This window comes from Brassica rapa, chromosome A01 (genome assembly GCF_000309985.2).
Source record: "Brassica rapa cultivar Chiifu-401-42 chromosome A01, CAAS_Brap_v3.01, whole genome shotgun sequence".
NCBI lineage: Eukaryota > Viridiplantae > Streptophyta > Magnoliopsida > Brassicales > Brassicaceae > Brassica > Brassica rapa.
In genome coordinates this window covers 2,783,264-2,796,269 of record NC_024795.2, presented here as the reverse complement: position 1 = coordinate 2,796,269, position 13,006 = coordinate 2,783,264, and the positions used below count along the sequence as shown (strand labels likewise).

The following is a 13,006-nucleotide window of genomic DNA, read 5'->3' as shown; positions in this document are numbered from 1 at the left end:
TATGATTTTCAAATTTGTATTAAAATCATGTGTTACTGGTTTAATGATTCATAAATTCTATATAAAATCAAGTGTTATTCAATCGTAAGGATTTACTAATATATTTGATTTAATAATGGATTTGAATTAATAATGGATTTGAATGGATTTGTTTTGATTTTTTAGTTAAAAATACAAAGACTCAAATCCAAAAAAAAACCTCCGGATTTGTATAATTTACTTAGATTTATAAATACTATATGGATTCTTCTTGAAATTTGTCCCAATCTAAGATCCCTAATCTTGGTAATGGCTTGCATAGTCTGTTATGTGTTTTGTCAAGTATTATCTAAAATCCATTCATTGTGTTGTGTATTTTCAGAATCTATCTCGTTCATTGTCTTGGGAAAAAAAAATAAGATTCACGCATGTGCCTCAGTGTTTCATGTCATCACTCGAGTTTGTAGAGATAGCAGACACTTTTAGAGGACTCCCTGGTGAAATGGAACTAGTAGAGTACTTTGCAGAAAACTCAGTAGTCCTCAAGAAAAAAAAAAAACAGAGATATTAATTTGTCATGAACTCTTTTCTCTTGCAGTGAGATTTGTAACTCCAAATGTTCACTTCCTCTCTTGACCGCAAATTACTTAGGGAATGTCACGTGTTTGTATATATGTGAGCTAAGGCCCAATTAAAGAAATAGTTTTTGTATTAGAAACTGACCCAACATTCTAAAGAGTTTGGTCGAGAGCACTATTTGGATATCAGATTGGGCCAGGTTTTAATTTTAGTTCAATGCCAACTGGTTTGATATCGGTTTATTGGTTTGGAAATCGGTTTAGATTCTAAACCATTAAAACCAAACTAAATCTTCGTTTGTGTGGTTTCAGGTTTCGATCTTTGAAAATGAAAGTAAATAGATTTATTTACGTTAAATGTGTTAAATATGTGCAATTAAGATGAACATATACGATACTTTTGTATGGAAATATGTTGTTTACCCCTCTTTTTGTTTTGGGTCGACATTATATTGTTATATGTTTTGAGCTTATTTCAGTTACAAGCACAACAAATATTCAAGATCGACTGTAAGAGAAACAATGTATATTTTAGGCTAAGAAGCAATGATTGTGGAAGAGGTTGATGACGAGCTGATCTTTTACATGCAAATCCACAAGATATGCTGGCATACTAGAAGCCAGATTCTGAATTTTGGATCAACATTTGTATTGGACGTGCAATTCAACTGACGTTACTATCCAAACAAAGGTCTTATGCGAGATCGAGATCGAGATGGATAGCAGAAGAACAAAAAAACTCTTCTATCTCATCCTCTTAAGGGGAAAACTCGACTGATAAGACTTCATGTGTCATCCTTCTGGAACGTGTAGCCTCGTGTAAAGGCGAGGTAAGGTAAAACCTAGGAATGTGAATGAGATGTTGAAGAATAAGATGACTTTGTAATTAGGAAGTTATACACTATACAAGAATCTCTGAAATTCTGATTTTGGTATAGTTTTTTATTTTATTTTTGGTGCTGAAAAGCCAAAGTTAGATCATATATATTTGAATATTTCCAACGATCATTAAAGTTTCATCTTGAACCGTTAATCTCTTTGTATCAAGAAGTTTGAATAATGAATGAATGGGGTAAAGTTTGTGGTACGATTCGTAAAATAGTAGTTGAGGAGACATAGAAGAAACATGATAAGACTTTGGTATTTACAACTTGATGGAGACAAGACATTAAGCCAAAGCTGTCCGAAACAGCACTCAAAGCTCTCTTTTTTCTCAGTGTTTTTGAGTTACAAAGTTAGATTCATTCACTTCCCCCCTTTCCTATAACACTTGTTTGTCCCCTTCCCTCACTCAAACAAACACTTTCTATCATCCCACGTGCGACCTTTATTATACATCTCACTACTTCTAGATCTTGAATTTTAGTTTTCGAGTGGATTAGGTTTCTTGTCGGTAAATTATGTGACCATTACATTATTAGATTTGGGTATAATTTTATTCGTTTTGTACCTGCTCCTGCTGCATAACTCGCATCCGATCCTAAAATAGAGATTTTAATATCATATCACATTAGCTTTCATTATATATATTTATGATGGTGAGATATTTTAGTATGTTGTATTTATTTGTTCTGTAGTCTACGTTTTAAAAATACATGCATCCCTGAAATCATGCAAAAATTGACGGTGTTTCAGACTAAAAATGTTGATGGGTTATAGTTTTAAAAAATATGACGTCGCACGTATAAACTAATAATCTTAACCAAAAAATGGTACGAACTAATAAGTTTTTATTCTTTTTATATGTTTTGCTACTTTTCTGATGAAATAATAACAAACTTTTTTACCAAAAAAAAATTAAAAAAACTAAAAAAAATAATAATAACAAACCAGATCGATTTCACGAGCTAGACTACAAATGTGAAAAGTGGTTCCCACAAGTCATATGGTCCTTCATCTTTTACAAGAAAAAAAAAGTCATATGGTCCTTCAACCTTTAAAGCCCATTACTTCAGTGGTCGACCCGACACTACGGCACGAGTAGTCACGCACGCACGACTCTGTCCACGTGACATTCACGTTGATATTTCCCCATCTACTCTCAGCTGTTTGGTTGATCTTAAAAACATGTAGACCAACCAAAATTCATATTAATATATGATATAGACTTCAGATTCAAGTGTCACTTTCGTAAACCAGATTTACATCTTACGGAATTATTTCTTAAAAAGGTTGTGGGTTAAGTTCTTAAATGTTGTGTTATGCACAAGCACAGCATATATCCTTTTAACAACAGTACTTTTTCTTAAATTAAAACAAACATATGTCAACGTCAAGCTAACAACTGAATATATATACAGTTATATGATCAGAGTAAAACAAATAAAAGACGATTAAAAACTATACAAAAACAATATAGTCTTCTAGTATTTGTTTAATGTATTTATCTGGTCTTCATGGTGTTTTTGTTGCTTGCTTAATCGGCTTGACCAAATAGTATAATTTAGTTTTAATACAGTTGTTAGTAATTCTACCGGAGAGAGGTAACTTGGTTATGAGTGCGAGTCTGTCGACTGACATGATATGCTATCTACACAAAACATCCGCAATAACAAAAATATGTTGTATGATCCATATACGCAAATAACAAAAACAAAACACTTGTTAAAGAAAATGTTTATAAAAGTAACATATTTCTACCCAAATAGGCAGTGTACTCAAGCTCAGGATAGGCATACAGTTAATAGCTAGCTCTTACTCATAAGTCATAATAGTGATCTAAACTCTTCCCCAAACATGTGTAGATTAAGTCAAAAATGTAATAGTGAAATCAAGCTGGAAGAGAGCCTAGTGATAGTTGCCTCTTAAGAGGTTAACACAATTGTGACAAGCTGTAAACAATTCAGAGGTTGCTATTGGATAACATCATTCTTAAATGTACTCCGTGTGAAATCAATTTTCTAGTAGAAACATAGAATGTAAACAAAAATATAGGAGGTAGTCCGTTCCAACAATAACCAAACTTGTCTATTAATATCCATATTAGATGGATGTTGCATGTCTATATTCGTTGAATCATGTGTCCCTTAACGATGGTCGATGGCTCTTCTTATTTCTAGCTTAGTAATATAGATACAAACACACTTTTATCATATCTTTGGTATTTGCTTTAGTTCTCTTAATAAATACGCTAATTGGATATTGCGATAAATGTGAGTTGTAACGCAAACATAGAAAATAAGGTATAAGCCAACCACAAAAAAAAATCGATTACAAGTTTATATGATTAAATATAATTAATAATTTATCATGTAAGAAATGTATCTACAAGTCCATATATTGTATCGATTGTAGTTATATATTTGTAGCCGAAGTTACAAAACTGCAAAGAAAGGAGTTAACATTTAGTGTAGATGAATATTGAATAAAAGTAACTATTTTATATATGAAAAGCATAACAATTTAGATAAAATAATACTACTAATGTACAAAGGTGTTAGCATCAATGTTAGGATATTGGCCGACCTGAACTTAATTAATGTCGGAAGTCATTACTTCCATCCCAAAAGACAAAGGTCATTGTTTCTCTTTTCCCCTTCGGAACTTCCTCACTACCTTTCTCTTCATTTGAAAGCCTTAAATGTATACATATTAGAAACCAACTAAAATTAATTTTGTGAGGGAAACTATCTCGTATTCTCGTTGTTTTAAATGCTTAATTTTGCACGATTGCTAGTCTGCTAAGCTACTTAAGTATAATAGTTAGAATGAATCTCTGTTATTATCTTCACCTAAACATAGTTCGTTTAACCGGTGAAACGTTATTTAATTCATGTTGGATATGAAATTTAATTAAATACGATGTAACTTTTGAAGATGATTTCCTCTAGTCAAGTATATGTTATAGTTGTTGGTCCAAGAAAAAAATATATGAACTATAATAGTTGAGGATTTAACGGAAAAGGAATAATTAGTATTCTAATACTTTGATTGATTACTTGTTTAGTTTATGTAGCATCGTGTTGCTTAAGATACCATAACACATCCATCGACATCTATATTTGTGTGAGTACATATATATTGACGATAAAGCCATATATCCTTCCTTGACTTTGGTACCCTTTCCTTTTTACTATAAATAGGGAATACTCATGATCCTCTAATTATGCACACAACCTTTTCCAAAGCCAAACAACAAAAGAACATAAACTTTTTTCATCAAAGACGAAGCTTCACCAGAAATGGAGCTGGATCTTGATCTTTCTCTTTCACCTCATACTAATTCTTCAAATTTCGGGTTAGGCTTCGATCTCAACAAGCATTTGAATACCAAAGAAAAAAGTTTTGATGCGATGCTTGGGTTGGAAAATATGGAAGAAGATTGTTATGTATCAAAACCACGTTCATTTTCTTTGAATGGCCAGTCAGACAAGGAAGATGATGATCCTCTGGAGCCCGACTCTTCTGTTGTGTACGAGTGAGTAACAAACTCTATATTTGACAATAGTAAGGTTAAAAAAACAGTTATCTCTACATATAATATATGGATTACGTACTTACAAGTTTCTTAGAATCGTTGCGTAGTTATACAAAAATCGGGGAGGCATTGTATCTTTAAAATACTTAATTAAATTTTTATATATAGCGAGGAAGAGAACTGCAAAGTCGTTGGATGGCCACCAATAAAGTCATGTATGAAAAAGTATCTTAATTATCGTCATCGTAGTCGTAATCACCCATATCACCATCATGGTAGGAGGATCAACATATCTAATCAACCGGCTACCATTGAAAGAGGTGGGCCGTTAACCTCACTGAGATCATCAATGTATGTTAAGGTGAAGATGGATGGTGTCGCAATAACAAGAAAGGTGGACATCAAGCTTTTCAACTCTTACGAGTCTCTCACGAACTCCTTGATCACCATGTTTAGTCAATGTGAGTAAATACTCTCCTAAGCCTATAAAACAAATGAAACATATCATATAACATTTCAAGAGTCTTCTGAACACTGAATATATTTTTGTTTTGTCAGACCAAGATTGTGATAGAGAAGATACAAACTTCAAATTTACCTTCCAAGGGAAAGAGGGTGACTGGTTATTACCAGGGGATGTTCCATGGAAGTATGTAATTACATCTCTATATTCGGATATGGGTGACTGGCATATTAATGTCTAAATTCTTGATTTGGTTTTGCAGGATCTTTGCTGAATCTGTTCATCGAATATCAATAACTAGAGATTGTCTGTGTCCATATACAAGACTTTTGTTTTAATGATAAGAAAATATTCAACTCGAGTACCATCTATCTGATTAAATTTCTACTCGAATTCTTGTTATGTATTCTCCTTTAGTATCCAGTTCATTGGTTTAGGTATTTTGTCACCTATCAAGAATCATGGCTAAACATGGACGGTAACATAAAGAAATTTCCTCTTTTTTGGACAAATCATACTCTTATTAATTTCATGTTTCAACCTCCTCTAGAGGAGGAAAAGATACATAAAGAAGCATAAACAGGTAACAGATTTGCCAAATAAACTACAAGATGAAAATATAGATCATTAAGGAACACATAAATGATCGAAAAATAGATCCTATGAACATCAACTGACCATCAATTGTCGCAGAGTGTTTACCCTCTTTGGTTGCACTCTTTGTGATCTATTCAATTAGTGGTTCAAAGCGTGTCTACAAGTAAGATTGTAAATAAGAAGAATTCAGTGAATAACTACGGATCAAGTTTGGAAACTGAATAGCTTTTTAGATATTATCGATCCCTTCCTGGCATTCCAAATTAAAAATAAAAAATAAACTCGTTCGATTGAGAAACTAGGAAAAAAAAGAACAAGAAACATAAACTGAAATCGATGGATGTGGAACCATGATATTAAATTCGTGACTGGTTGTGTCAGTATGGGCATGTCACTTGATCTGGTTGGTTTAAATATCTGAAACCACTTTAAATTGATCTGAGGATGATCCAAAATCATAAATTTTGAACAGATCAGAACAAGATGGATAATCATGAATAAACAAAAATGAATGACATGAAAGAATATAAGATTGGCATGCCGCTTATTAGATATATATGTTCCACTGGAGTGATAATCTAACCATAACTTGTGGTATGGTGGTGATTAACTTAAAGATAAAGTTCAATGAAGCCATAAAGATTCGAGTCACGCCTACTAGGAAATTAACATTTTGTTATTACCTAAAATAAGGAACCGAACGTATGCTGCTAACATGTGGTTAATCTGGATCCACTTCTGTACGAGTGATGCTACTAATGGATAATCTCGATTAGAAGTCTTATATGATAGTTATAGATTTGCATTGTGATATATTATTTAATGCTTAATGACATGCTTAGTGCCATCTAAAGGAATGATCGAAGAAATTGTGTTGTCAGGCTGTAATAGCATCTCAATCTATGACATCTTCATTCTTTTATTTTTTCACAAAATATTAATATTTTATTATAAATTAATAATGCAATAATTTTATTTCCTTAAGTTGTACCATTCATAAAATAACATGTTTTATGAGTATTTCATGAAAATACTAAATGAAAATATTTTCCCATTTTATTATTATTAATTAAATACGTACTGAGATATTTTATGAAAAAAAATCTCTGTTGTCAAAATTAATTATTATTTTTTTGTTAAAATTAACAGTAAAGGAATTTCTATCTAAATTTTGTTAAAGATTTTTAAGTAAACAAAATGAAAATCTGCAATAAATTAATAAAAATACTTTTTTAGAAATATAAAGAAAATCATCTAGTAAAAGAAACTATAAACACAGCTGTAAACACTTATAAAAACTCCTACAAAACGTTGACATTGCTTTTCACAAAAAAAAATAACAGTGTTCAGACCAGAGAGTCTCAAGACTCAGACAAAACGGCTCCGTTAGTTCCGGTTACAAAAATATCGCATCTCCTTTAAATCAACGGCTTTAATCAATCCACGTCATCTTCAACTCAAAACTCTCTTTAAATCCTCTCCCTCTGTCTAAACCCAAGCCACTTCATCTTAGACTCGTTCGATGGATCTGTCACACCGCCAAATAAGTCGTAATATGAGATCTTCTTCTTCACCTTCCTCATAGATCTCAGATCCAGCGCCGGAGTAACACCTTCCCCCACCAATCTCTCTCTCTCCCTCCCTCAGATCTAGCGAAAGAAAGGTAATTTTTCTAAAGAATATTTCCACCAAAATCGTAACGATCTTCGCTGATTAAACTCGGAATCTCCCTTCAATCTCTCAACGAACTTGCTCTGTTTTTTTTTTTTTTCTGTTTACTTAATTTTTTGTTTTCTTTCCGAAGAGTTGACTCAAACCAAAACCACCATGGCGTTGAGCATACGCAAAGCGATCGGCGTGGTGAAGGACCAGACGAGCATCAGCATAGCCAAAGTCGCCAGCAACATAGCTCCAGATCTGGAAGTCGCCATCGTCAAAGCCACAAGCCACGACGACGACCAGTCCACCGAGAAGTACATCCGCGAGATCCTCAGCCTCACCTCCCTCTCCCGCGGCTACGTCCACGCCTGCGTCACCTCCGTCGCTCGCCGTTTAGGCAAAACTCGCGACTGGATCGTCGCGCTCAAGGCCTTAATGCTAGTCCACCGCCTCCTCAACGACGGCGACCCGCTCTTCCAGGAGGAGATCCTCTACGCGACGAGGCGAGGCACGAGGATCCTCAACATGTCTGACTTCCGCGACGAGGCGCACTCCAGCTCCTGGGACCACTCTGCTTTCGTGAGGACGTATGCTAGCTACTTGGACCAGAGGCTCGAGTTAGCTTTGTTCGAGAGGAAAGGGAAGAACGGGAGTAGTAGTAGTCACCAGAGTAATGATGATTTTCGATCTCCTCCTCCTCAGAGAGGTTATGATTACGAGAACGGTTACGGTATGCCGAAAAGGTCACGCTCTTTCGGAGATGTGAATGAGATTGGTGGAGGAGGGAGAGATGTTGTTACTGTTACTCCGTTAAGAGACATGCCTCCAGAGAAGATTTTTGGGAAGATGGGGCATTTGCAGAGGCTTCTTGATCGGTTCTTATCCTCTCGTCCCACCGGTTTAGCTAAAAGCAGCAGGATGATATTGGTTGCTATGTATCCCATTGTGAAAGAGAGTTTCAGGCTTTATGCTGATATTTGCGAAGTGTTGGCGGTTCTGCTTGATAAGTTTTTTGAGATGGAGTATACGGATTGTGTTAAGGCGTTTGATGCTTACGCTAGCGCGGCGAAACAGATTGATGAGCTCATTGCTTTTTACCATTGGTGTAAGGATACAGGTGTGGCGAGATCTTCTGAGTATCCTGAGGTGCAGAGGATTACTAGTAAGTTGTTGGAGACGCTTGAGGAGTTTGTGAGGGATAGAGCTAAGAGGGGGAAGAGTCCGGAGCGGAAGGAGATTGAAGCTCCTCCTGCTCCGGCTCCTGAGGAGGAGGCGGAGGTTGATATGAATGAGATCAAAGCTCTTCCTCCTCCGGAGAACTACACTCCGCCTCCACCTCCGCCGCCAAAGCCAGAGGTGAAGCCGGAGCAACCGCAAGTAACTAATGATCTAGTTGACTTGAGGGAGGATGGTGTTAGTGTTGATGACCAAGGGAACAAGTTTGCTCTTGCTCTTTTCGCCGGTCCTGCTAGTAGTAACGGAAAATGGGAAGCGTTCTCTTCTGATAACAGCGAGGTGACATCAGCTTGGCAGAATCCAGCTGCGGAGCAAGGTAAGGCTGATTGGGAGCTTGCGTTGGTCGAGACAGCTAGCAACCTAGAGCATCAGAAAGCCGCGATGGGCGGTGGTTTAGACCCGTTGCTGCTCAACGGTATGTACGATCAAGGAGCTGTTAGACAACACGTGAGCACCTCGGAGTTAACCGGTGGAAGTTCAAGCAGCGTGGCGCTACCTTTACCGAGTAAGACCAACAGCCATATACTAGCACTCCCTGCACCTGATGGAACCGTTCAGAAAGTGAACCAAGACCCTTTCGCTGCTTCACTGACCATCCCGCCTCCTTCGTATGTGCAAATGGCTGAGATGGACAAAAAGCAGCATCTGTTGACTCAGGAGCAGCAGTTATGGCAGCAGTATCAGCAAGAAGGGATGAGAGGTCAAGCTAGTTTGGCTAAGATGAGTCCTGCCCCGAACGGAATGCCTTATGGGATGCCACCGGTTAATGGGATGGGACCGCCGCCGATGGGGTATTACTACAACAACCCTTACTGAGCTTTGTTCATTTTATTTACATAAATATATAATATTTTTCGACCAATACACAGATGGTATCTCATGTTTTCTTGTGTTATAATCCGGTTGCTTCTTGTATCTTCCTGGTTATGAGTTTGCTTGAACTTCTGAGACTGTTTATCTTTTGAGTTTGATTAATAATGTCATTTAAACCTTTTTTTTCTTGAACTTGTATACCTATTGTAAAACATTGAATTCTTCTGAGATCGCCTGGTTATCTTTGCCCCCTTTGGTTTGAGTTGGGTGAAGCAAGCGAGTAGCGATCGGTAAATGTAATTATTTTATATTCTGTGTGATAAAATCTGTTTATGTTAAAATATCAGGTGACTAAGCTTGTTTGTTGCTATTTCATGTTTCGCCTGTAACCAAACAGGCTATAGCATACTTCATATCAGTTTCCTGCTAAATAAACCACTCTTTTTCAATGGTGAATGAAACCAAGGAAAATAAATATAATCTAAATATTAAAATGAATCAGCAACTAAAGCCACTAGACAACAAATTGGCGCCACCATTTCAATAAAAAAACCAACTTATGTGTTCTAAATCATAGATAAAACTGTATTACCACTTGCTCCTTATAACAGAATAAGAAGCCAATGCAGAACATGAAACATAGATAGTTCGTGTACCTCTCCTGGTCCTGTATTTGATTCTCTAACTTGTAAAATCTCTTGAACTGAAGATTAAAAATTAGTAAATTGCTTAATATCCATTTGAGATGTAGACTAACCCAAGATTTTGAGGAACTTTGGCATGCATATATATATATATATATATATTCATTTTCTTCCCATTACATTGGTCAGTGACTGAGGTAAATTGATTTGCTGATGCTTAACTTCAGTTGCGAATTTATGAGGATGAGCTTTGACGTCTAACTCAACAAGCCCCTTGGATAATGATAGACTGGGTTCTTTTGTCCCAGCTACCCATTAGATTACAATTATTTTTTTCTACTTCTTGACCAAAACAAAAGAACTAAAACTACATCTAAATTTACAACAAAGCCATCAGAGAACCATTCACGCACCACATGCCGAGTCATTAAACAACACGGTTCTAGCCATACCCATTAACAGCTCCAGAGCATCAGGAGAAAACTTCCTAGCAAACAGAAACGTATCACTCCTCCCAACTGTCCAATCCGAACCGTTGATTCCATCCTCACCGTATCTCGGTCTAGTGTTCCTCAACCTAACTATCAGCTCAGGCACCACTTCCTCCAGCTCATACATTCTCGGGTGGCCCTCTTCGTTAATGGTCCAGTCCACGTGCGTGAGCGTAGCTGGGACACACCCGCGCGGGTCCTTCATATTAAGAAGTGTCGGAAAGTAACTTTCTTCGGGAAAGCACGAGCCTTCCCAGAAACATGTCTTATTAAACTTCTCCCAGATAAGTCGATCACGCGCCACCACATGCGCGTGCTTCCTTTTTAAAACCCAAAACTGAGACCCAATCCGAAAGTCATCAAACCTCACCTCCGGCAGCATCGCGATGGGCCCTCTCGCGGCCCATCTTTCGAACTGTAACGGCTCGTCTTTAAGTATCTCGATGAAGCTCTTGCGAGACAAGACCAACGTCTTGTAAGTGAAGTCAAAGGAGTGAATTGGTACGCAGGAAGGCGAGAAGAGAGCAAACATGTAGTTCTGTGGATCGTCGAGAAGCGCGTGAGCTATTAGCCGACGCGCGGCTGAAGCGAGAGTGGGTGTGTTCCGTTCAGAGGGCTTCGAGTGAATGACTCGATTCTCAAACACGCCGGTGAACGGCGGGTCATACTCTCGGGTCGGGTCTGCGTGAACGTAGACGTTGTAGAGCTCATCGGAGCTTCCGTTGAAGAAGGCTTCCCACAGAGGCGCGAACGGTAGAGGCGCCGTTGTTAGATACATGAAAGCCAGCTTCCGGATCGACCCGGGAGAAGGCTGGTTCGGGTTGACCCGGGAAGCGAGTCGGAGAAGCTGTTCGTCGTCTTTAGGAATCTGCTGACGAAATCGAACCGCCGGAGTAGAAGCGTGTAGATTTCGTGAGTGGAAGCCAAGCTCCGGCGAAACTGCGGCGGTGATTTCTCGCTGGACTGTGAAGATGACAGCAACTGGAAAGCAGAGAAACAAAACGCAGAAGAGAGGAAACAATGTCGGAGACGGCATATCTCTTGTCGGAGAATTAAAACCAGCCGTTACTTTCATTCTGTTAGAGCGATCAAATCGTATTTTTTTTTAATTTTCTAGAGTGAGATAGTGGGATTTGGTGTAACCTTGTGTATATTCATCGACATATATCTTACATCAAGAAATTATATTTAGTATTGAGTGCAAGTTAAGGAAATATTCAATTCAATTTAATTCAATGGCATTTCATATTTGGAATTCACAACTATATAAAGAAAATATTAATGTTTTCGAATCTCTCATTTAATATGTTTTTACATAACGTTCTTAGTTTTTCGTTTGCCAACATTTCTCTTAATTTGTTCCGAAAATAGAATATGTAATTATGTTTGGTCGACATCAATAGTACGTATACTATATGATTATTCTTGTACTTTGTCTTGTCAGTTTGTTATATAATCTAACTAAATCATAGACCAACAGAGTGGTTGTATACGAGCTTATTCGTTGATTAGAGTTAAAGGCAACAATTAAAATAGTCGATTATGTTCATGGTATTACACGTGGTACGATAGAAACCGTTGGTTAGTAGCCTCTAAATAACATCACGTGGCTGCATGGTTTTTCGTAATGGAATCGATCCATCTTTTAGGAAACATTTTCATGTCGAACGCAACAGAGCTTTTACTGTGTATCCACGTGCCCGGCATGCATCATATTGGGCCTTAGAATCTGACTTTTTGGGCCTTGCTTCCAATAACGGTGACGTGAGTGGTTTCAGTTTGGGTCTTCAATGAATATTTACTGAGCTATATTTATATTTTGGTCAGCTAGGAGATCTTATTTTGTTTTGTGGTTGTCAATTCAGAAATTTTACATCTTTTGTCGTCATCGTGAGTTGTTTCAGTGTCAGAGATTAAACTATAAGCGAAAGGTTCGAGGTGGTACGAAAGCAATGCTTTTTACTTCAACCAAACAATAAAACTTGTAAAGTTTCTTTATGGGTATGTACTGTTTACTCTTTTTAGTTTATTTTTCCTTGAGAAAGCAATTATAGCGAAAGCTTCAAAATGTATTGCATCATATTCAAGAATGAAAGCGATATGTTAAGGATTAAATTTCCATAAAGACG

At 37.0% G+C, this 13,006-nt stretch overlaps 3 protein-coding genes across 4 annotated transcripts; 2 read left to right on the top strand and 1 right to left on the bottom strand.

Moving 5' to 3' along the window:
* Positions 1-3,941: 3,941 nt before the first annotated feature.
* On the top strand, positions 3,942-5,949 carry LOC103851160 (auxin-responsive protein IAA29). Of its 2 annotated transcripts, none has more exons than XM_009128002.3 (4): positions 3,942-4,974; positions 5,254-5,435; positions 5,533-5,623; positions 5,700-5,834. In XM_009128002.3, the coding sequence occupies exons 1-4, from the start codon at positions 4,739-4,741 to the stop codon at positions 5,773-5,775; spliced, it is 585 nt and encodes a 194-aa protein (XP_009126250.1). In that variant the 5' UTR covers positions 3,942-4,738; the 3' UTR covers positions 5,776-5,834. The 2 variants fall into 2 exon arrangements, with proteins under 2 accessions (XP_009126250.1, XP_009126243.1); XM_009127995.3 differs by having other exon boundaries at positions 3,952-4,974; positions 5,143-5,435; positions 5,700-5,949.
* A 1,434-nt stretch (positions 5,950-7,383) lies between these two features.
* Positions 7,384-10,059, top strand: LOC103851149 (probable clathrin assembly protein At4g32285). Its single transcript, XM_009127985.3, has 2 exons — positions 7,384-7,697; positions 7,839-10,059. The coding sequence occupies exon 2, from the start codon at positions 7,862-7,864 to the stop codon at positions 9,743-9,745; it is 1,884 nt and encodes a 627-aa protein (XP_009126233.1). The 5' UTR covers positions 7,384-7,697; positions 7,839-7,861; the 3' UTR covers positions 9,746-10,059.
* On the bottom strand, positions 9,853-12,967 carry LOC103851139 (glycosyltransferase BC10). Its single transcript, XM_009127974.3, has one exon. The coding sequence runs from the start codon at positions 11,950-11,952 to the stop codon at positions 10,792-10,794; it is 1,161 nt and encodes a 386-aa protein (XP_009126222.1). The 5' UTR covers positions 11,953-12,967; the 3' UTR covers positions 9,853-10,791.
* Positions 12,968-13,006: the final 39 nt, after the last annotated feature.

Coding starts and splice junctions, on each gene's coding strand:
- LOC103851160 (XM_009127995.3), top strand. CDS start 4,739: ATGGAGCTGGATCTTGATCTTTCTCTTTCACCTCATACTAATTCTTCA. Junction 4,975..5,142: donor GACTCTTCTGTTGTGTACGA/GTGAGTAACAAA, acceptor TTTTATATATAG/CGAGGAAGAGAACTGCAAAG. Junction 5,436..5,532: donor GATCACCATGTTTAGTCAAT/GTGAGTAAATAC, acceptor TTGTTTTGTCAG/ACCAAGATTGTGATAGAGAA.
- LOC103851149 (XM_009127985.3), top strand. CDS start 7,862: ATGGCGTTGAGCATACGCAAAGCGATCGGCGTGGTGAAGGACCAGACG.
- LOC103851139 (XM_009127974.3), bottom strand. CDS start 11,952: ATGAAAGTAACGGCTGGTTTTAATTCTCCGACAAGAGATATGCCGTCT.